At 30.5% G+C, this 24,144-nt stretch overlaps 1 protein-coding gene and 1 pseudogene across 1 annotated transcript; one reads left to right on the top strand and one right to left on the bottom strand.

Annotated features, from left to right (window-relative positions):
- The first annotated feature begins 6,104 nt into the window (after nt 1-6,104).
- On the top strand, nt 6,105-11,300 carry LOC107421941 (uncharacterized; annotated as a pseudogene).
- A 1,341-nt stretch (nt 11,301-12,641) lies between these two features.
- LOC125423456 (receptor-like protein EIX1) lies at nt 12,642-15,710 on the bottom strand. The gene has a single exon (XM_048477711.2). The coding sequence runs from the start codon at nt 15,708-15,710 to the stop codon at nt 12,642-12,644; it is 3,069 nt and encodes a 1,022-aa protein (XP_048333668.2).
- Nucleotides 15,711-24,144: the final 8,434 nt, after the last annotated feature.

Here is a 24,144-nt window from a genome sequence, read left to right as displayed (position 1 = left end):
TAAAGGTCGTGATACAGGCAGAAGTCGTAGATCTTGGAAACCTCAATGTTAGATATGTGGTCAGATTGGTCACATTACTAATGCATGTTACTTCAATTTAGGTAGTGTAATTTTTCACAACTCTGGTTTTCAGAATCATTTTAATCCGCCACCTGTGAATTTTTAGTTCAAATATTGTAGCCTCCAGTGGCATGTCTACTCAAGTTTCTCAATATCCACTTTCTGGTTTTTTTGGTCCTTCCATGTTTGGGAATATGCCTCAAGCTCACCTTTTGAATGGAAGATTTGTCTCTCCCTATCCAAGTGGTACTGGTAATGGGTGTCAAGGCAATTTTAGTGCTGTGATATCCATTGGAGCTGATCAACCAATTCTGCCTACTTCTTTGCCTTTGTTGCTTGGTAATGTTGGTTACTCCTCTACTGTTGGATCTAAATTTGGACCTCAAATTTCTAGCACTTTTGGTACAGAATCTGGCATCTTTGACAAACCCAATGGGCAAGCATCAGCTAACCTTGTAGTTACACTTGTTCTTGTTGGTGATCTTAATTGGTATCTTGATAGTGGGGCCACTAATCATGGGGTCTCTAATGGTATAAATTTGATTCATTAATCTGAATATAATGGCAATGATAAGCTTCTCATCGGTAATGGACAAGGACTTGATACTACAGGTGTAGGTAATACACTTCTCTACTCTTTGTTTTGTCCTAAATATATGTTTCCGCTTAAAGGAATTATAATTGTTTCATATATTGCTAAAAACTTGCCGAGCATATCTAAGTTAACTATGGATAATAATGTAACTATTGAGTTTACTAATTCTCACTGCTTAATAAAGGACAAGCAGATAGGCTAGGTTGTTCTACAAGGAGTTCTTGAAGGAGGTTAATACAAATTACAAGTTCCTTTTTGCATGCTTCAAGAAGAATTTTATTTCTTCAATCTGCAAGCAATTCAGGAGTATATTCAGTTCATGAGCAAGTTCATAGTGATGAAACAATCAATAAAAGTGATAGTTTTTGTATTTTGTTTGGTTTTTTAGTCCATTCACCAATTGATGTTGCGAATTCAAATAAGAGTTGTAATGTTGGTGGTGTTGCTCATATCATTTCTATACCTACAACTTCTACTGGTGCTGCTATTGATACTGGGCTTTCTAATACACATTGTCTTGATGAGGGTGCTGCTTCTACCAATTCTATAAATACAAATAATGATGTTACAGCTGTTCCGCTTAATAATAGTACCTTTGATTATGGTAAAGCTTGTCGTAATCTTAGAATTTTACATAGAAGACTTAGTCATGCTTCTTCTTTGGTGATCAAGAAAGTTGTTTCCTCGAACAAGCCAAGTATATCAATGAATAAAAGTTTAGATTTTTGTGATACTTCTTAATATGGCAAAGGACATATGTGTGTCTTTTCTTTAACTGAATCTAAAGCTTTAGCTTCTTTAGAATTAGTGCATACTGACATTTGGGGACCTATACCTACTATTTCTAAAAAAGGATTTCATTATTATATCCACTTTATTAATGATTTTTCACGATATATTTGGATTTTTCCATTAAAAGTCAAGTCAAAAGCTTTATCTGTTTTAAATCTTTTCATGTCTTGGTTGAAAGGACATTCTCTACCAAATTGAAGTGCTTATTTTCTAATTGAGGTGGTGAATATAGAGCTTTTCTGCCTTATCTACACTCTTTTGGCATTCAGTTTAAGATTCTTATCCTCATACTCATCAATAAAAATGGAAAAGGTGAAAGGAAGCATTGTCATATTGTTGAAATGGGTTTATGCTTGCTGTCACAAGCTTCTATGCCACTTCTTTATTGGTGGGAAGCCTTTAATAAAGCTGTTTATGTCATTAACTGGATACCATATTGTATATTGGAGTTTAAAAGTCCTTTCTAAATGTTGTTTCATAAAATTCCTGACTATAAGTTTCTCAAGATGTCTGGTTATTTTTGTTTCCATTTTCTTAGACCTTAAATAATCACAAATTTCAGTTTTATATAGCCAAATGTGTTTTTCTTGGCTATAGTGACAATCACAAAGGCTATAAATGCCTACACAAATTAAGAAGAGTTATTTTTCACGAAGTACCATCTTTAATGAAGATGTTTCCTTTTCAAATAGGTTTTGAATTCATCAGCTCTAAAAAATATAATGCTTCTCAATATTACTCAGTTGTTCCTTTTTTGCTCTCAAAAGCTTCTCAATCTCTTATGCCTCGTGAGGTTTCGAATTTCTATAATTAAGCTTAACATCAAATTTCTTCAATTGATAATTTTATTTATGTTTTTGATCAAGTTTTAATTACTCATGGTTCAACCTCACCAAATGATTAGGACAAATTTGGAAATGATCAATTTAAATCAATAACTGCCACTTCTTCTCATCCAGTGCATACACAGCTAAAAAGTGGACGTATAAAATCTGATAAGCAAAAAGCTGGATATGATCAGCTTAAATATGTGACAACCATTTCAACTCATCCTATGTAGACATGGTCAAAGAATGGAATTGTTAAACCTAAATGTTTTTTAGTTCAACATGGTTCTACATTAACTCTTTCTGATATTACTTTACCTATATCTATTTCAGCTACCTTACAGGATTTTAAGTGGAAAATAACTATCGATTCGAATTATCAAGCTTTACAAAATAATGGCACTTGGTCTTTGGTCCCTTATACTTTAAATATGAACATTGTTGGCCATAAATTGGTTTTTCGAGTAAAACATAATGTTGATGGATCTATCTAATGTTACAAGGCTCGCTTGGTTGCTAAGGGCTTTTGACAAAAGTCTCGTTTTGATTTCAATGAGACTTTTAGTCTGGTGATTAAACCAACAACTATTTCCTTACATTGGCCAATCAAATAGCTTGACTTCAATAATGCCTTTTTGAATGGAGATTTGCAAGAAGTTGTATATATGTCACAGCCTCAAGGATATGAAAATAAACATTTTTCTTATCATGTTTGTCATTTATATAAGGCTTTATATGGCCTGAAACAGGCTCCAAGAGCCCGGTTTGATAAGTTGAAGGGAGCTTTGTTTAAAAAAGGCTTTGTTAATTCTATGGTTGACTCCTTTTTGTTTGTGCTTAGACAAAGAAACACTTATATCCTAGTGTTGGTGTATATTGATGATGTCATTGTTACAGGTTCAAATTTGGAGGCTATTCAAAAATTAATTGTTGATTTGACTGATCAACTTTCTTTAAAGGATTTTGGTGATCTTAGCTTTTTCTTGGGAATCGAAGTTGTAATAAATGCTCAAAGTATGTTGCTTACTTAAACTAAGTATACCAAAGACTTGCTTCTTGAAACTAAAATGCACGAAGGAACTTGCTTTCCTTCTGCTATAATGGCTAACAATCCATTAACAACTTCAATGGGAGATGCTGCGCTTAATCCAGATTTGTATTGAAGTACTATTGGTGCTCTTGAGTACTTAACAATCACTAGACCTAACATTTCCTTTGCAATTAACAAGCTCAGTCAGTTACTTACTTCTCTAACCTTAGCACATTGGGAAGTTGTAAAAGATTGATGCGTTACCTGGGAGGGACAGTAAATCATGGTTTAAAATTGCAAGCTTCTACAAACTTACCTTTCCATGGTTTTTCAAACTCTGATTGGGCTAGTTACCATGATGATAGACACTCAATAAGTGGTTATTCATTGTTTCTTGGTCCAAATCTTACTTCGTAAAGTTTCAAGAAAACAATCTGTGGCTGCTAGATTTAGCACAAAGGCTGAAACAGGGTCATTGCTCATCTTACAGCTAAGTTGTGTTGGTTTACTGAGCTGCAAGTTAATTTCCTTGCTCCAATTATTTAGATTGGCAATCTAAAAGCTGCTGCTCTGGCTTGTAATCTAGTTCTTCATCAATGAACGAAACATATTGAAATTGATTTTCATTTCGTTTGTGACAAAGTATTGGAGAAGTTTATGTAAATTCAATATGTTGCCACTAAGAAACAGATAGCTAATCTCTTTACTAAGCATCTTGCACACTGAGATTCTTGCATCTCAAATCAAAGCTTAAGGTTGTTAATTGTTTGTCTTAATTCAACTAATTAAGGGAGAATATTTGATAGGTGACAAAGTTAGGCTTGTTTGTCATGACAATCTTAAGTTTGAGGGGAAATATTGGAAATCAAATGATTGTTGTACCATGTCAGCTTCTATTTGTTAGCTTTAGTTATTTCATTGTAACTAGCTGTACTCTGAAATTGTACCAACATTGACATGAATGAAAAACAGTGGCTTCATAATGAAGCTAACGTGAACTTCTAGGAAATACTCTCTCTCTCTGTCTCTCTCTCTCTCTCTCTCTCTGTATGTGTGTGTGTGTGTGTATCTTTCTTTCTTTTCTTCTTCTTTTTCTTTCTCTTCCTTTTCCTTTATGGATTATAACAATACCGAACAATTATCCATATCGTTGAAGCATTTATTTTCTTCGATATACAGAACTTGGACTTATTCAAGGCATCCAGGCTATTATACCAAATGACTTTAAAGTTTATATGATGAAAATTAAAATATTGAAGCATTTATTTTCTTCGATATATGGAATTGAATGTATTAAAGGCATCCAAGCTACTACACCAAACGATTTTAAAGTTTATATAATGAAATTAAAATAAGTAGTACGAAGAACAAATATAATGGAGAATTAAAATAAAAAAATATAAAAACATAAGGGAAAACAAACAAATTACAAAACAAAGCTAAATGCTACATGTATTTTTAGGTTTAAAATGAATGATGTGCAATCATTTTTGTGTTTTTTTTTTTTTTTTTTCTCTCTTGATTGCCAAACTCCATTTTTAAAGTTTAATATTTTTTCCTAAAATTGTTCTCTTTGATTTGAGAACTAAAAGATTTTTTATTAGGGGAGTACAAACTAAAGAAGGTTTTTGGGGTCTATCTTATTTAGTTTTATTCATTTTTCATTTTGTTAATAACTCAACTTATTAATAATTCAATCAAAATAAATACAATTATCTTCAATAAAAAAAAATAAGAAAATGTTTATTATGCTTATTATATTTAGTTTGATATGGGTTTATCTTAATTTTGCCCTTTACTCAAACAGTTTTTTTTGTCGCCAAATTACCAGAGCCCTTCACTTTCTTGAATTTGTTTTTCTCTTATAGTATATGTAGTAATTTATTTTCATTCTATTTTATATATGTAAAGATATTTGTGACCTTTTAATAAATGATATTTTTGAAATATTAAGAAGTAATTAAATATAATGTAGTTATTAAATTTTGTAATATAAATAAAACTATTCTTTTCAAAATAATAATACTTGCATAATTACATAAATATCTACCTTAATTGGTCTATCATAACAAGGATGTTATTTTGTTTTGCTAAGATAATATAATGACTTATAAGTATTTAACATGTGGCAACCTTTATATGAATAAACATTTTTCTAAATGACAATGCGTTCCACGCACTTGCAATAAATCTTAATTTGAAAGGAAATACTCATATTTTTAAAAAAATAATATGTGTATACATATATATATATATATATATATATTATTAAATGTGCAATTACATATTATCAATCTTCTTTATAAATTTTTTTTTTATATTTTATATATTGTTATTTATTGTTTTAGTTTTTTTTCACTTTAAGATCCAAAAGAAAAGAAAAAATATTTTTTTTAAAATAATCTTGCAATTATCAGATTAGGCTTGAGAAGAAAAAAATAATTCTAAACATTTTATTATATTATATGTTTTTTAAAATTTATATTTTTGTTTTAGAAATGTAAAACGATCCATTTACCTTGTTAACTTCAACCCAAATAAACAAATAAATAAACTGTAAAAACTGCGGTTGAAATATTAAAAAAATTTGAAAAACTGAAATTAAATAAGAAAAAACTTTAGAAATTGCACTTGAAAATTTTGCTATTTTAATTGATTAAAAAATGTTTTGAAGGTTTGTTTTAACTTAGGTCCCACATTATTTCTTGGACAGGAAAAAAACATTTCATTAATGAAACGATGCCCACCTTGAAAACCAAAAGGATAACTGCTTCTCACTTTTTTTTTTTTTTTCCAGCTCAAATTTTGGTTATGGTTTCGTTTTCATTCACGAAGCAGCAATTTAACCATTTTCCCGCGAAAAAGTGAAAGGAAAACGGGCGGGCAAATGGACATGGAGGCAGCCATTGAAGTAGTCTTTCCTTTCCCATTCTACTACTCTCTGGAAAATGGTGGGACCCATCGAAAGTAATGTCCCGAATAGGCCATTTCCTTATTCTCTGTCTCTTCCCTGTCTTATTGCCTTTGCTGCCCACTTCCTCAACTTCAGGTTTGTTCCCTATACATACGTTTGGGTGGTGGTTTGGGTGGTGAATGATGTAACTTTGAGTTTTGAGGGTGATATTGTGCAAGCTTTGCGGAATATTGTAGAACAAAGTTCATTTCATACTTCTTCATACTTTTATTTTTCTTATGCATGTTATTGGTGTCATGGAAACCCTTGCATAAGAGAAGATTTTCTACAGTAGTTTGTTTTTCTATTTCATCCTGCAACGAGGGTTTCTTCAAGTTTAACAAGGATGGTGATTTTTTTTTAATTTTTTTTTTCATTTATAAACTTTAATATTTGACATTGAGGTCTTCTACAGTCAAAATAAAATCATACAGAAAATGTGACCTTAATTCTTTATTTGAGCTACAATTGATGGTTCATAGACAATGTTAATGTGGTCTTCCAGTTCGGTTCCTTTTTCTCCTTTCCAACACTAACAAATTTGTTGTAGTTGTTGTCGTTGGTCCTTTTTTTAATTTTTAATTTTTTGTTTTTTTTGGCCCCAAGACTTTTGGTTTGGTTTTCTCTGGAATTTGAGCTATAAGGTTGCAACTAGGGAAGCAGGGCCAGTATTAAAATGCTAGGGAACTGAAATCAGGGAGGATATATGGAAAGAAAACAGGATTGAGTAGAAAAAAGCTTACATGTAGAATTTTGCAATGCTCCAAGATCCCCCTTTTATCAAGGAGTTTGGTGAGATTATTGACCAGAAAGAAAAGGAGTTTGGAGCGCTTTAGGACTTAGGATTCAAATTGGGAGTGCATAGATAATGTTTGTTAAAGGTACTAGGTGGAGGAGGAGAAACTACAGTTGGAGGAAATTGGGTAGGAGATACTATATTGTAACGTTTTTAAACGTTTTTTTATTAATGAAGTTTGAATGATTTTCCTTTAATTGCTTGATTGGGCCCTTATTGGCTTTTAATGTCTTGCCGTTTTGAGTTTTTGGGAAAAGAAAAAGACTTTTAACCAAAGTGGAAAAATTAAGGGAAAAAAGAAATAATAAACAATCTCCCCCTCACGTGTGTTTTGAAAAAATAGCTTTTCGTGCATATTTTACATTGTAAGTGTGGTAAAGATAAGGTGCACTGAAAGTTCGAAGGGAAGTCTTGGTGATATCTAGTCTAAGGTTTTAGATCCATTGTATATTGGGAGATATTCGTCGGAAAAATATTTACACCGATGGGATGGAAATTGTCTTAAGAACACAAGCCTCGGATAATTTATTCAACCAGCGGATTAAATACTAAGGACATACAGGTTCAATTTTTTCTAATTTATTTTTGTTCAATTGTGAATTTTATTTACATTTGTAGATCCACATGTATATATATATATATATATAATTATACATTATTGTTCAACAAGTTAGTCATAAAGTTCAGAAGTTTAGTGCACATATCTTGAGGAAAGATTTTTTTATTTTTTTTTATTTTTCCTTTTCCTGTCAATTTGGTAGAAAAAGTTCACTTCTTAGGAACTGGGCATGCAGGTTCTACTTGGTAAAAAAATCATTTCTCTGTGAGGTTTGTTATTTAAAAAATAAATAACAAAAATTCAAGGAGCAAAATTGATGATATCTTTCACTACCAGTATATGAATTACTTAAGCTGTTTAATACAAGAATGCTCTTATTTTCCTTGTTCTTTATTGCTTTTGTTCAATTTTTTTTTTCTTATGTCATGCGAATAATTGATGGAAATATGGATACTCGTCAGGTTTATTCTGCTGGTTCTTTGAGAATGTCGTTGGTTCAGTTCTGCTTTAGAAATGAAACAGATGTGTGCAATGTTCATGGTACACACTTACACACTGATGGATATGATACCTGTTTTTGAGAACATTGTAAATATCTTTTAACAGGAGTGAGTGCAGTTGATGTTTTCATCTTCCTCTTCTATAAGAGACTGAAAGAGGAGGAAGCCATGACTGCCACTCCAAACCCCTGTTTTCCTCCCATGCAGACATTCACAAAATCTACTCCTCCTCCTAAATCATAAAACTCCCTCTCATTCCCTTCTTGCATCAAAAATACCCTAAATCTTGTGAACTTTGATCCTCTACATACATTCCAAGATATGGGATTTCTGCCCCTTTGGACTGTCAATGAAATAGCTCAGGCTGTTGATGGAAAAATTGTGAAATGAGGTCCTCCTGGAGCAATTTCTACAGGCACCAGAACCATTCAACCAAATCAGTGGTTCTTTGCCATAACTAGAGAAAACTTTGATGGCCATGACTTTGTAACCCCAGTACTGTTGAGCAAAGGGTCTATTGGAGTTATTGGGAAATGGGTTAGTGAGAATTGGTTTGGGGGTTTTGTGGAAATCTCTGGCAATACTACTGTTTCCTTGACAAAAATGGCCAGTTACGCAAGGAATAAGTTCCATGGCCCTGTTATAGGAGTAACTAGCTTTGTCGGGAAGACTACTACAAAGGCTATGATAGGTTTGATTCTTGAAAGTCTTGGAAATCAGGTTTATCAAAGTCCTGGAAATTGGAATAATCAAATTGGAGTTGCTTTGTCACTGACTGGAATTCCTAGAAATGCTGAGGTTGTGGTTTTGGAAATGGGAATGAGTGGGAAAGGAGAGATATTAGAGCTTGCAAAGATGGCTCGGCCAACGATAAGAGTGGTTTTGAATGTAGGCGCTTCACATTACGAGAATTTTTCTAGTTTGGGCGAAATTTGTAAGGCGAAAGGGGAGATTCTGGTGGATGCTAAGCCAGGGGATGTGTGTGTTCTGAATGCTGATGATCCCCTGGTTATGAGCCTCCATGTACCATCTAGAGTTAAAAAGGTGAGCTGGATTTTAAATTTTAATCCAACCATGTTGTTTGATTTCTCTTATCATATTCTAGAATTTTAAAATAACATGACTTGGTTAAGAGTTGTAGGATTTCGTTGATTTATGCATGAGAAGGTGATTTGTAGATATGGTATGTTTCAAGATTTTATGGATATTGGACGAAAAAGATTGTCTCCTTTAATTGAAATACTGGACATCTCTGTCAATTATTGTTCTCTCCAAAAGGTGCTCTAATGAACTGAATCAATAACATTGGCTACGATATGGTCAGTATCTTATGAATGCATGACAGCAATATTACATGTGGATGTTACTTGTATCCAATGTTACTTTTAATTTTTCATGTTAAAGCATTCAAATTTTACTTTTACAGATTTAACATTTGAAAACCAAGCAAATTTTTTAAATGACTATTAGAAAGTAGTGAGATGGTTTACTTAAATTGAATTCTATTTTGTTTTAGTACTGTGCTGTTTGTTGCCACTTAAAGTTTGGTTATTCTGCTTAGTGTTACAGAACAGTTTCTGTTTGTTTTATTTCTTCTGGTTTTACATTGATTATGCAAATAGCTAGTCGATATTATAATGTTTTTGTAACTTCTTGTCAATAACAGGTGCTCTTTGGTAGGAAAGTGGGGTGTGATGTTAGGTTGGTTGTGGCAAAAAGCGCTAATGGAGGGCATGCAGTTCGAGTGGTTTTAGAGAAAGATAATGAAATGTAAGTTCAATTATAAATATTTGTTTCATAGTAAGTGAATAAATATTTTTTCTTTTCCTTTTTAAGTAACATGTGGGAATTTTTCAATAAGATATTGTATACATATGAACAAAGCATGCATACTAGAATTTACCCTTCTAGACTTCTATATAGTGATTTACATACTTGAGTTTTTTGAATCAAAAATAACTTAAAAATGCACTTGTATTCAAAACAGTAGAGGATTACTTTCATAAAAATTTTGATGATCAATTAGTTATAAGAATGAGGAAATACTGAAAATGCTTTTCTAGTGCAAGAGTGAGGACTTCTATTTTTTCTGTTACCTGGTTTCCTCATCCCATGGTAGCATTAAAAGAAGTTTGTCTACCATGCTTAATATCTGGACATGTTTATTTCCTTGTTCCAATTTTTTGGGATTTTTCTCCCAAATGGTATTATACATTCATTTCTGAATAGTTCAGCAAAATAATGGCATACACTTTCTCAATATTGATTGATATATGCTAAGCCCATTTCTGTCAGATTGTGTTATGCATTTCTTTCTTAGTTTTTGTAAACTAAAATGTATATATCATGTTCAAGGATCATAATATTTGCCTTACTTTCCCTTCAAATTCCAAGTTGCTAATCCTATCTTTCTACCTTTTCTAAACCTTTAGGGATCTTGTTTCTTCTCTTTGTCAATTTTGTGGTGCACATCTTAAGGGTTTGTTAAAAATCAAAGCTGTTACATATTTCTTTCCAATGAATCTTTAATTGTCCATTGACTGTTTTCACTGAGAAAAATAATTCATGCTCTAGCTATTACTTTTCAAATGGGATGGTCATTTCTTATTCCAGGGTGGACTTTCAGATTCCTAGCCCAGGTCTGCATTTGGGACAAGATGCATGTGCAGCAGCAGCAGTCGCAACTCTATTAGGTGTTTCTCTTTCACAAGTTGGAATTTCCTTGTCAAAATTTATCCCCGTTCACATGAGAGCAGAACTTGAAGTAGCTAGAAACGGCATCAAAATAATCAATGATGCTTAGAATGCCAATCCTGTCAGCACAGAAGCTGCCCTCAACTTGCTAAAGAGCATCGAATGCAAGGGTAAAAGAGTTGCCATACTAGAGGATATGTTACAGCTTGGTACAATTGAACTGGAGTCTCATAAGATGGTACTGAACTATTGTTGTGATGCCGGTATTGATTTAATTGGCCTTGTTGGGAATAGGTTCTTAACTGCAGCTGAGAATTTGAATTTAGCTGAGGATAGAAAATTGTTACTAGCCTATGATTCCAAAAATTTTGCTGTGGAAATTGGTAAGAGTGTTGGTCATAATGATGTTGTTTTGGTGAAGGGTAGTCGAGCAATGCAAATGGAGATAGTTGTGAATGCAATTAAAGAAATGGAAATACATAGTTGATATCCAGTTCATGGTATTATTATTATTATTAAGCATCTCTCTCCTTAAGCAAGACTATCTTTTGATCCTTGTTACCAAAATGATCTTGAAAACTAACCCTTGTTTTCCTTTCTATGTACAGAAGTCAAAGAAGCAGAGAATTCAAATATTAGGCAAATTATGTTGGCACTCTTTATTGCTAATTTTATCTTCAATTGCATAATATTGATTATGCCTGCCAGTATTCAAAAGAGTCAAAACATGATAGCATGGTTTGCAAAGCCGGTAGAAGGTGATCTTATGAATAAAATTTGGTTTTTCTCCCTCGCCGACTTTGGGTACATTCAACAAACAGAGTTATTACCACAATCAATGCGTATGATAGTAATGATTAACTTTTAGTATTTGAACCATGCACTTATATTTTAGATCCCTAAGTTAAGGAACTCTGTCATCTATTTTATGCTAGTAGAGTAAGTTCGACCATTTCATAATTTCTTCATCGAAATTAAAGAAACAAAGAAGGAAATTATAAAGAAACTTGAACAGAATTATAAGTAATTATGGTTCTCAAAACTTATTCTAGCCCCCTAAAATATAAACTTTCCATTCTTCATGTCCATTGCCAGCTCCACTTCATGTGACATGTTTTACAACAAATCAAAAGGAAACACGGTCTCTCTCTTGCCACCATCTGTAACCTGGCTGCAAAATTAAGTAGAAAATGAAACATCATTAGGAAATAATGCAAAGAAATAAAGTATAATTGCTGAAACGATATTGTTCGTAAAAAAAAAATGCAAATAAACTAAAGCTCATCAAGAAGTCAAATTATGAATCGTTGCATTTGTGTAGGCCTTGTTTATTTATAATTCCAAAATGATTTTCTATTCTAAGTACAATGAGAACTTAAGATAAAAGAAAAGTAGTTTCATGGTTCATTTTCTATTCAATATATATTGTAATTAATTTTAGGCTAATTGATTTTAGTATTTTTGGATATGAAATGAAGCTTGTAAAAAACATCGCAAAAATAATTGACAAAAGTCCATTGAAATTTGAACTTTTTGAAGTTTCATAACCAGCTGATCTGAAACGTACCACAAAATGCAAGAAACACACAACAAAATGAAATGAAAAGATGTATATGGAAAACAAAATTAATAAAATGTATCAATTGAAATTCATCTGGATTGTTAAAATTCCTAATTCATATAATTACAATCCATTATTTTATAGAATTGCAAAAAGAAAACAAAACCAAGGAAATGAAACAAATATATACTTGCTAAAACATAAACAAGTCTTAGAACTTCCTAAAGATGAAAAAAAGAAAAAGAAAAGTATAGATACTGAAACTTACATGTTTCTAGAAATACTCGAAGATGATGCCATACAGCTTGAGAACAAGTCTATCTAGCAAACCACACAAAGCAGTTGTCCAAGGCATGTTGATGAGCAACGAACCAAGCACACTCCAAAATCCAAAGGCAAATCCAAGCCCCAAGCTCAAATGTAGATAATTTACTTCCCCCGAATTACCCTGTCCACCTAAAACTCCAGGTGGAGTAATGTTCTCAGCCGGAGAGCAACCTTTCTGAAGTGGCGGTCCACAAAGTTGATTACCAATGAAGCTGGATTCATCCAAGCTTTGAATTTGAGTGCCTGTTGGAATGTGACCACTCAAGTTGTTGAAAGACAAATTCAGGTGACTTAGAAATGTCAAATTGGAGATGTTTGAAGGAATTTCTCCTGAGAGTTTGTTTCTCGACAAATCTAGCGATTCTAGCCACCTCATATCACCAACTTCTGAAGGAATTTTGCCTGTCAATTGATTTTGTGATAAATTGAGTGTTTGCAAGCAGAATAGTCTGGTTATTTCTGAAGGAATGTGTCCTGAAAGATTGTTGTCTGAAAGGTCGATACTTGCCACAAGATGAAGTATGTTGCTATACTCAGCTTTCGTTCCCTTTGTAACTAGCATCACATCTTCCATCGACTCAAAGGCATCATAATGAACATCACCAAGGGGATGAAAAAATATTTTAAAATGCTCCATTGTGTTCATAGAACTCAAATTGGAAAAACATTTTGGTATTGATCCCGAGAGATTATTATGTGCAAGGTCCAGTATTTGAAGCTGTGTAAGATTGCAGAGTTCCAAAGGAATATCGCCATGAAACTTATTCGAACGAAGACTTAGAACCATTAACCCTGACAGACTTCTCCCTATCCATTGAGGTATTTTTCCAACAAATTTATTTTCACCAAGGTCAAGGGTAAACAAATATGTACAGTTTTGTAGGGACAAAGGTAATCCTCCATAAAGACTATTATTGCGCAAGTGCAGTGACCAGAGATTAGTCAAATATCCTATGGAGCTAGGGATATTCCCAAACAAATTATTGTTTTCTAAGCTTAGAACCTTCAAATCTTTCCATTTATTCCAATACTCTGGAATGGCTCCTGAGAGTAAATTGTTCCGCAAGAAAACATATGTAAATGTTTCCACACTGACTTTATCAATATTCCGTTGACAGAAAAAGTGAAAGACTGATCCTGAAAATAAATTATTTGAAAAATCTAGAAACATTGTCACCGATGAGATTGTTGGCATCGAGCCATTGAAATGATTAAAACGTAGGTCAATTATTTCCGGTGGATAAGCTGCACAAGGAAAATCCCCATAAAATTGATTGTGAGAAAGATTTAATTTTGTTAACCGAGAAGAAATGTTACAAAACCAAAACGGAATGGCATCTGAAATGTTTGTGTTGGAAATTTCTAACCTCCGCAAATTTCGTTGCCACCTAATCCAGTGGGGAAAGTTTGGACCTAAATTCCAGGAATTTAGCACCAAATTTCTTGGTTGAAAAAGTGGGACCCAATGCCGACTTGTCTTCAAAGTCAATGAGTTTCCGCTTGCAAGAAAAGTCTTCAATCTTGTAAGATTACAAAAGTGAATTTCAGAAACCACACCCTCTAATGAATTATGAGATATATATAACCATTCTAATTTTGCAAGTTGACCAAAACTTTCAGGAAGACTTCCATTTAATTGATTGCGAGAAGCATCAAAATATTGTAAGTTGGACAATTTTCCAATACCCGGTGGAATGGAACCAGAAAATGAATTGTTATCAATTTCAAGTGAGATTAATTTCTCAAACAATCCAAGTTGGTTTGTTAACTGACCATTGAGTTGGTTATCACTTAACCTTAACTCCTCCAATGAATTTGCAACGCAAGGAAATCTTTCAGAACTCTCGAACATTGTTCCACTGAAGTTATTTGAACCACGCCAAAGTTCCCTTAATCTACAAAGATCTCGCAACAAGTGGTTTATTTTCCCTTCAAATTGATTCACGTCCAAGTTAAGACTGATGATGGATGTGAAGTTTCCAATGACACTTGGAATAGTACCCTTCAACCCATTGAAACTAAGATCAAGAGACTCAAGACGATCAAAACCACACAACCATTCTGGGATTGTAGAATTCAACGAATTACTAGATAAATGAAGGATTCTGAGACGAGTCATGTTGGTAAGACCGTAAGGAATTGATCCTCCCAAAAAGGTGTAACTTAAATAGAGAGAATCTAGATTGGTAAGACTGAATAGCCACTTGGGTAAGCCAAATTTTTCGTTGTCAGATACATCAAAGATGGCAAGTGAAGTAAAGTTTATCATGGACAGATGAGGAGAGCTATGACCAAGTTCACAGCTAGACAAGCGCAACTCCATAAGAGAGGGTAGCATGTTGAGCACTTCCACCCAATCATATGCTTTGCTAAGATGAACTCGACTCATGTCCAGGAATTGCAACGAAACGAGGCCAGAGACCCACTGAAGGATATCAACCTTCATAGTAGTACGATAATAGGAACGGAGATTGAGATAATGAAGATTGGAGAGATTTCCCAATTGATATGGGATTACCCCTCCAAATCCAGCATGTGAGAGATCAAGATATGTTAAATTTTTCAAAGAACCAATGAAGCTAGGTATTGGAATCCCTTCAAAGTCATTGTAGCTTAGATTTAAGTGATTGAGATAATTCAAATGGAGCAAGGAAGGATTTATCTTACCACTCAATGCATATCTCCAATCAGGTTCTTCAAGAAAAATGTCGAAGGGAGCAGGATAAGACTGACCAGCAAAAACGGTTTTGAAGGGATTTCCAAAATGAAGCTCACGAACATGACCGGTTAAGTTATCGCAAGAAATACCAGTCCAGCTGCAACAATCTCCTGAACCCTTCCAGCTTGAAAGTCGGTTCATAGGATCCTTCAGGTCATGCTTGAAGCTCAAAAGAGCCTGTCTCTCACTCTCTTTGCAAAACACATTCACAGTTCCATTGCAGAAGCTTATGGTAATGGTACTACTCAAGCTTGCAATTGCTATTAGAAACACAAAAAGGTGGCTAGAGTTCTCCATTAGATAGGTTTAATGGTAAAGACTAAAAGGATATGAACTTTGTATGAATTGAATGTCTGTTTATATGCCCATATATATAGAGTCCAGTTATTGGACCAATGGTGATCGACGTGCACCTATCCCAATTGTGTTCCCCCCTCCCCTCCCCCCCCCCCCCCCCCCCAAAAAAAAAAAAAAAAAACACACACACACACACACAAAAAAAATAAAAAATAAAAGAGTTAAAATACTAAAACCTGTACGGAAAAGGAGAAAAAAGAAGAACTACAAGATTCTATCAACCAATAAACATCATGTCACGAACTGTTATTCTAAGTTATGTATTAGAAATTTTCCGATGATTAATTTTCTAATTAACCAATAACGTGTTGACTAGAAATTTCCAAGCTCATGTTTACACATATAATTTTATTGATAAAAGTGTGAACTTCATAATTTCTTTATTGACTTGACTAACTAAATGAAATTAATCAATAATGTAGTGCCTGAGATAGACAAGGTAACGTTTTCAAGGGATAAATGAGTACATCAATTTATGTATATGGAACCATATCATTTGAAATTTTCTTTTCCTTTATTTTTTTTTTCAGTAGAAAAGAAAAATAAATTACCCTAAAGGAGAAAAGTTTCATAAATCCTTTAATTTATATAAATATTTTATTCATGTAGAATATATGTATATATATATCTTTATGTTTAAAACGGAAGATTTGAATTAAAACACAATTATAGAGATTTTTTTTATATTTTTTTTTTGGCTAGTGTGGCTGTTGCCCCCAGGCTGTTGCTAGTGTGGCTGTTACTAGATTGATTGTGTCTAACTACACTTATGATAAGTACGCCAACACACCATGTGACCCATTAATTAGTAAATAATTTTTATATTCTTTGCATAAATACTTTTTTCTTAATAATTATTTTATTTTAGAAATTACATTTTAATCGTTTGGGCATATATTTCATCCATGGATATATATATATATATATATATAATTCAAGATTTTGATATTTATGTTCCTCCAAAAATAAAAAATAAAAACCATGATATTTATGCACCAAGAATTCCATCAAAAGTCAACATCCACAATTAGAAAAGTTTGAATTGCCATGTAATTAATGGCACTAGACCCAAATGATGAAATTTCCACACAACACGGCCAATGACAATGAAAAGGTTTTGAAGTCTATTCTACTTAAAACAGATGGCATTTAAGAATAGGTTCAAGTATTTAATTTTTTGATTAATGCAAAAGAAAAATCTTAAGATCGATCTTGTCTAAAATCTGGTTTTGACTTCTTCTTTTTTTAAATTGTAAAAGAGGGATTCATTGGTCCTTTCTACATAGTTATTGGATTTTTTTATTTTTTTTTTATTTTTTATTTTTATTGTATTGTGTATGGGATGTTTTCATGGTAACATCAAGTTAAAAATAAAGTTTTATAGCAACTAAGATCTTATTTGACATAGTTGCTACTAAGCAACCCAAAATAAAAAATATATATTCCACTTTTATAAATAATTTCATTGTTAAAATTTGTATAATATTAAAAGAATTAAGAAAACGTTAAAAGAGAGAGAGAAAGAGAGAGAGAGAGAGAGCTACCATTCAAAAGGAAAATTAATATTATTTAAATGATTTTTTTTTTAAGTAAACGTATATACATGGGCAAAACAAAAGCTAAAGATTAAAATATATATATATTAAATTTAAAAAATATATATTATAAATAAATAAAACCACCTATTTGGCTGAATGAGAAATGTGCAGGCATGACCCCCGCCATCCCCTGCACTTATTTGGGCTGTCTATGCGTGCCAAGTGGTGTATTGGGAGTGATTTAAACGCCAGGAAAATGTGATAAAGAGCCAAACGTCTTGGATGGGCAGGATAACGTTTTCAAGGATAAAGGAATATATCAATTCCACACGGTATGAAAATTTTCTTTTTGTTTCTTTTCTTCTTCTTTTTTTGGGGTAGAAAAGAAAAGATTATTAAGGAGAAAAGTTTAATAAGCTATTTAATTTTATCAATATTTTACTTAGATGGTGATTCCACACCAGGCTCAATAAATAATTGAATGTAGAGTAGAAAGGGGATCCTAAACAAAAAAGAAGTCCATGACCGGAGAGGTCGAATTCCAAACTTTTCTCTCGTGTAGAATATACATATATTTTTTTCTTTATGTCTGAAACGGATGATTCGAATTAAAATATAATCGTAATAACTTTATCTCCTAATGAAAGTACCACATAGAATATATGGAAACCAATTTTGATTTGCTTTAAATTCGTTTTAATTTGCCACTGCATTGACTATTTCTAACTGCCTTTATGATAAATACATCAGTACATTATGTGACTTTTTAATTGGTACATAATTTGAATAAATTAACAAACTTGAAATGTCTATACTCTTTGCAAAAATTCTTTTTTATTATAGTTATTTCATTTTAGAAGTTGCATTTTAATCATTTCCACATATATTTCATTAATCTATGTATAAAAGATGGCATTTAATTTTTTTGTTAATACAAAAAGAAAAATCTTCAGATCAATCTTGTGTCAAATCTTATTTTGAGGTCTTTTTTTATTTTTTATTTTAAGAGAGGGATTCTTTTGTCCTTGCGATATGGCCATTGGATTTTTTTTATTTTTTTATTTTTTTTTATTGTGTTGTGTATGGGATATCCTCGTAGTAAAATCAAGTTAGAGTAAAATTTTATGGTAATTAAGGCTTTATTTGACATAGTAATTTTTTCTTTTTTTTAATGTTTGTTTTATACTTATTTTGGAAATGCTTTTTGAAGAAGCTATTTTTCATTTGTTTCAATTAAAAGTGCTTTTCAAAGCCAGAAATGCTTTTTGAAAATTACTCAAAACACTCTTAGAAGAAGCTTTTGAATCTGGCTTCCCAAAAACTATATTAAACAGGGCTTAAGCACAATTATACGGACTGAAACTCTCCAATCACCTATTTCATTATTCGTCTTTCAATCAACACCTGCTATTTTATTTTGTAAAAGTTACGACTATTTATTCTAATGTTTATTTTCTTCGTCTCCAAGTTAATATTTATTTTTCTGGTCTCTAAGTTAATAACTATCAATTTTCTCAATTAATACTCTTCCTTTCAAACTGAATGGAGAAAAAAAGGGAATGGCACTAACTGCCCACTATAATCATTATCATTATGGACACATTTGATATGCAAGAATATATTATATTAATTATGTCTCATTATATTGAATTGCAATATATTGTATTAATAATGTACAATGTTTGGTGTAAGAATGTACTGCACAATAAATTTTTTTTAAAAATTACTTTTAATTTAAAAAAATTAAATTTTATTATTATGAATATAATTTTCTTAAATAATTACTGTTCACAGTGGACAAAATTGGTTGTTTTTCTATCATCTATATATATTTTTAGAATTGATTATATTATTCATGCTATATTAAATTAAGTTTTGATTATTATTAATGTTAATACAACCACGCAAAACACTACACTCACACAAAGCTAGAGCTGACATATTTAAATTATTAGGAGGAATCTGCCCTTTACAGATCATATACTATAAAGCAAAAACCAGAGATGAAACGAAAAAAATAATAATAATAAATAAATAAATAAAATAAAATAAAAAATAAAAAAAGCCAACCTGGCTTAATGAGAATTGTGCAGGCCTGAACCCACCATCTCCTACATTTATTTGGTCTGGTTATACCGTGCTAAGTGGTGTGTCGGATTGATCTATACGCCACGGGAAATGTGATAAAGAGCCAAACATCTAACAGCATTATTTTAATGCTATGCAGTTGTTTCGTGTGCCTCCTCCATCGAAGAAAATATTGATATCGACATTGAATATATGATTTTGTAAAATCATCAATAAAAATGTTGTAAAAATTATAAAAATTATAAACATTTAACTTAAAACATAAATTTTGCATATCAAATGTTAATATAGCAAAATAAAGTACAACATAGCAAAATAAAGTATAGATACAATAATTAAAATAAAATGCTAATAAAATAGTTCCTAAACATTAAAACTATTCTATATAATAAAACAAATACAAATGCTTGTTAGTACCAAATATAGTATTTTGATAAATAATATTAAGATAAATAAAGTTTTCAAAAAAGTAAAGATAAAAACATATCATTAATATCAAAAAAGAATTTTTCAGTGGTTTAAATTTTTTTGATATTTGGTGTTTCAAATTGATAATTATATCTACGCTAAAAATATGTCATTATGAGGATTATGTGAGGATGGTCTAAAGATTTTACTATAAAAACATTTACTATTAACCATTTGATTACTTCAATTGGTAAGATTTAATGATAGATTTGGAATTTATGTAAGTATAATGAAATGCTAAAATTCTAAGAAGATAAAATGAATCGTGTATAGACTCATATAAATTTCAAATGCATTTTAAAATCTTGTAATCCAAAATATGAGAAAGAATGTCATTATGGAAATTCATATATATGTGTATGTATATATAATCTCACTTGTTAGCCATTGGATTATATAGAATGCTAAGATTTGAAAATTAATTTGTGGCCAATTATGAATTTAATGATATGTTAAAACTTTATTTATGTAAAATAAACCTTGTAGGAACTATAATGCTATAAATGTATTTTTAAATCTTAGTTATTGAAATGATTCAATGACTAATAAAGGAAATTTTGATAATAAAACCATTCATTCAACCTAATTATATATATACATATATATATATATATACAGGTACTTATGACATAATGCGCTATGTAGCCTATCTTATGATTTATAACATTTATATGACACAATACTAAGTTCAGGTAAAAAAGCATGAGTTTTCATTTTTTTTTTATAAAAAAAAAAAAGGAAAAAAGAATTGGATCTACATATCATTTAACAATTTAATTAACAACAATCAAGTTGAGTCAAAAGGGGAGTAGAGAAATTCACGTCTGTCTCAACCATTAAATTTTCACTTTCTAATAATAGATTTTTAGTATTAAAAGATAACAATAAAAATAAGTATTATAAAATTAATATTTTCATATAAGTATTATAAAATAATCTTATCATCCATAAATAATTTACCTACATAATTTACGGATACCAACATTGTGTCATACAACATAAGATAGCTAATGCAAGCCGCTAAATCATCATTACATGTTAAAAATTTATAATGAATAAAAATTATTTCTGAAACATTATGAATGTTGATAGAAAGATACAACTTGCATCGTTTTATTGCTAACAGTTGTAATGATTTTAAAGTGTCTGTGTATATTCCAATTAATGTTTCTTTTCCCAATCATTGTGTCTTCCCTTAAAACATTATGTCTATCTGGTATATCTTTTTTGAATCATTATATTCCTTTTTTATATCCTTTTTAAGTCTATAAATACTATATGAGATTATTTTTTAAAGCATTGAAAACAATTAATAAATATGTATATAGAGAGAATTGAAAACTTTATTTGATTCAATGTTCTTTGAATTTCTACCTGTGAGTTTCTTTTAATTATCTCATTATAATTATTTTATTTGTTTTATATATTAATATAAATAGAAATATTCACATTTATATTTATTTTGTAGATACTTATATACAAATATATATATATATATATAGGAGGAGATTATGGTGCAATCCATTCGCATGCGAATCCGTATCATCCATCCGCATGCGAATTCTCATCGAAAGTGACACTTTTTGGAAAAAAAAAAAATCGCTTTTGGTGCGGATCCGCATGCAACAGATCGCACCGTAGCCTATATATATATATATATGTGTGTGTGTTTGTGTGTGTGTGTGTGTTTGGGTTCTTAGGTTTACTAATTTCCTAACAATCTTAAAACACTATAATACTAATAAATTAGATTTGATAAATAATCTCTTCATGGTTTGTAAAATTTATATATATTTATCTATTTTGTAAAGTTTAGGAAATTTGTCCATACGTAGATATATCATCTTTATCACTTCTTTGATATTTATATACATATATATTTTTATATATTATGTGATATTGTGCAATTTTATTGTTATTATAATTCATACATTTCACTGGTTTACGTATCCTTCTTTTACTTTTTTATTTCTTTATTTCTTTATTTTTTATTTTTTACACACACACACACACACACACACACATATATATATATATATATATATATATATATATATATAGATACATATATTTTGTACTAGTATAGTTATTACAAAATATTTACTATATGTATTATATATTAATATTTAATATATAATATCTATTTGCGTGTGTTCAGTGTTTATTATACGTTATATATATTTCATTCACACATATATATTGTATATATTCCATTAACATATTTACCAAGTATTTTATTGTATATATTTCATTCACATATATATTTACCAAGTATTTTATATATAAAGCATATCCTTTATATTATAATAAGTATTATAGTGGAAATTAATTATTTTATATTTGCATCTTAAATTTATAAAATATTTACATTTGTACATATGTTTATACACTGTTACATATTTTAATTTTGTTTTATAAACAAAATTATTTATTTAGTTTAATTATTGCTTAATTAGTAATTTTTTGGTAATATTTTTGTCTATAGAAATGGCATCTAGTACATCTTTATTTGTTATTATTTTTTCTACATCTTTAGGTCATGCTAAAAAATCTGAGAAATTTGGTGGTTTTGATTTTAAAAAATAACAACAAAAAATATTATTTTATCTTACTACTTTAAACTTAGCCAAATTTCTTACTAAGGGTGCTCCCATTCTTCATGAAAATGAAACTAATGCTCAAACGATAGTAGCAATGGATGCATGACACCATTCGGACTTTCTATGTAAAAATTATATTTTTAATGATTTAAGTAACACACTATATAATGTATCTAGTAATGTTAAAACTACAAAACATTTATGACAATCTTTGGAGAAAAAATATAAAACGGAAGATACTAACATGAAAAAAATTCGTTGTTGCTAAACTTTTGGATTTTAAAATGATTGATTCAAAGAGTGCACTAAATCAAGTCCAACAGCTCCAACTCATTTTTCTTCAAATCTATGTTGAAAAAATGGAAATTGGTGAGTCTTTCCAAGTGGCTGCGGTGAATGAAAAATTGCCACCATCTTGGAAGGATTTTAAAATTTATTTAAAACATAAACGTAAAAAGATTGGGCTGGAGGACATAATTGTGAGTTTGAGAACAGAAGAAGATAATTGAATTTTTGAAATAAAAGTAGAAATCCAATGGAAAGCAAGGCAAATGTAGTAGAATAAGGGCATAAGACCAACAAGACCAAGAAAAGGAAATTTGAAAATCAAAGTCCCAATGGAGGGTTAAAGTTCCAAAGGATAAATGCATTCTAGTACCTTGTATAATCACGAATATTTTAATTGGGATCTCTAAAATCAATTGTAACATACTGATATCTTATATTTTTAAACTCATTTTAAATTGATCCAATTTGAGTTAATTTTCACAAATTCATTAATTTAGGATCACGTGTGGCTCACGTGATCCCCCCAAAAAATGACTTTTTTTTTTTTTTTTTTTTAAGAAAAATTTCATTCGTTTATTCTATAGGAATAAAAATAAAAAAGTAAAAAAAATAATACCTATAAAAATCATTGAATTTTATTTTGGAGTTTCTAAAATCAATTTTTTTACATTGATAAAAAATTCTAGATGTTTAACAAAATCTAAGAGCTCAAAAAAGAAAATAGATGCTAAAAATTTTTGAAAACATGATAAAAATACAAGATAGTAAAAAAAAATTTGACTGCCTCAAAAAAATACCAGATGTTCAAACAAATCTGAGAGCCCAAAAAAATATCAAATGGTAAAAAAAGAAAAAGCAATTGAAAGTATGATTAAAAAGAATCAGATATTCAAAAAAATTCCGAGAGCCTTATAAAAGTATCATATGTACAAACAATTTTGAAAGCCAAAAAATTTACCAATTCATTAAAAAACAATCTGAGTGTTTGAAAAAAATACGAGATATTAAAAAAAATTGGGGAATCCAACAAAAAAAGAAAACTAGATGTTAAAAAAAAAATTCTAAAAGTCTAAAAAAATCAGATGGTAAAAAAAATACTAAATGTTTGAACGTTTGATACTTTTATCAGGCTTAGAATTTTTTTGAATATCTTGTATTTTTTTTATGCTTTAAAAAAAAATTTAACCATCTAGTAGTTTGGGCTCTCAAATTTTTTTTAAGTATCTGGTATTTTTTTAAGACAGTTAAAATTTTCTTTTACTATCTTGTATTTTTATCATGTTCTCAAAATTTTTTTAGCATCTAATTTTTTTTAGTTCTTAGATTTTGTAAAACATTTAGTATTTTTTTATCAATACGAAAAAATTGATTTTAGAGATCCCAAAACAAAAT

Source organism: Ziziphus jujuba, chromosome 3, assembly GCF_031755915.1.
Source record: "Ziziphus jujuba cultivar Dongzao chromosome 3, ASM3175591v1".
NCBI lineage: Eukaryota > Viridiplantae > Streptophyta > Magnoliopsida > Rosales > Rhamnaceae > Ziziphus > Ziziphus jujuba.
The sequence above is the reverse complement of the archived record's forward strand: the minus strand, read 5'-3'. Positions and strand labels throughout refer to the sequence as shown.

Coding starts and splice junctions, on each gene's coding strand:
- LOC125423456 (XM_048477711.2), bottom strand. CDS start 15,710: ATGGAGAACTCTAGCCACCTTTTTGTGTTTCTAATAGCAATTGCAAGC.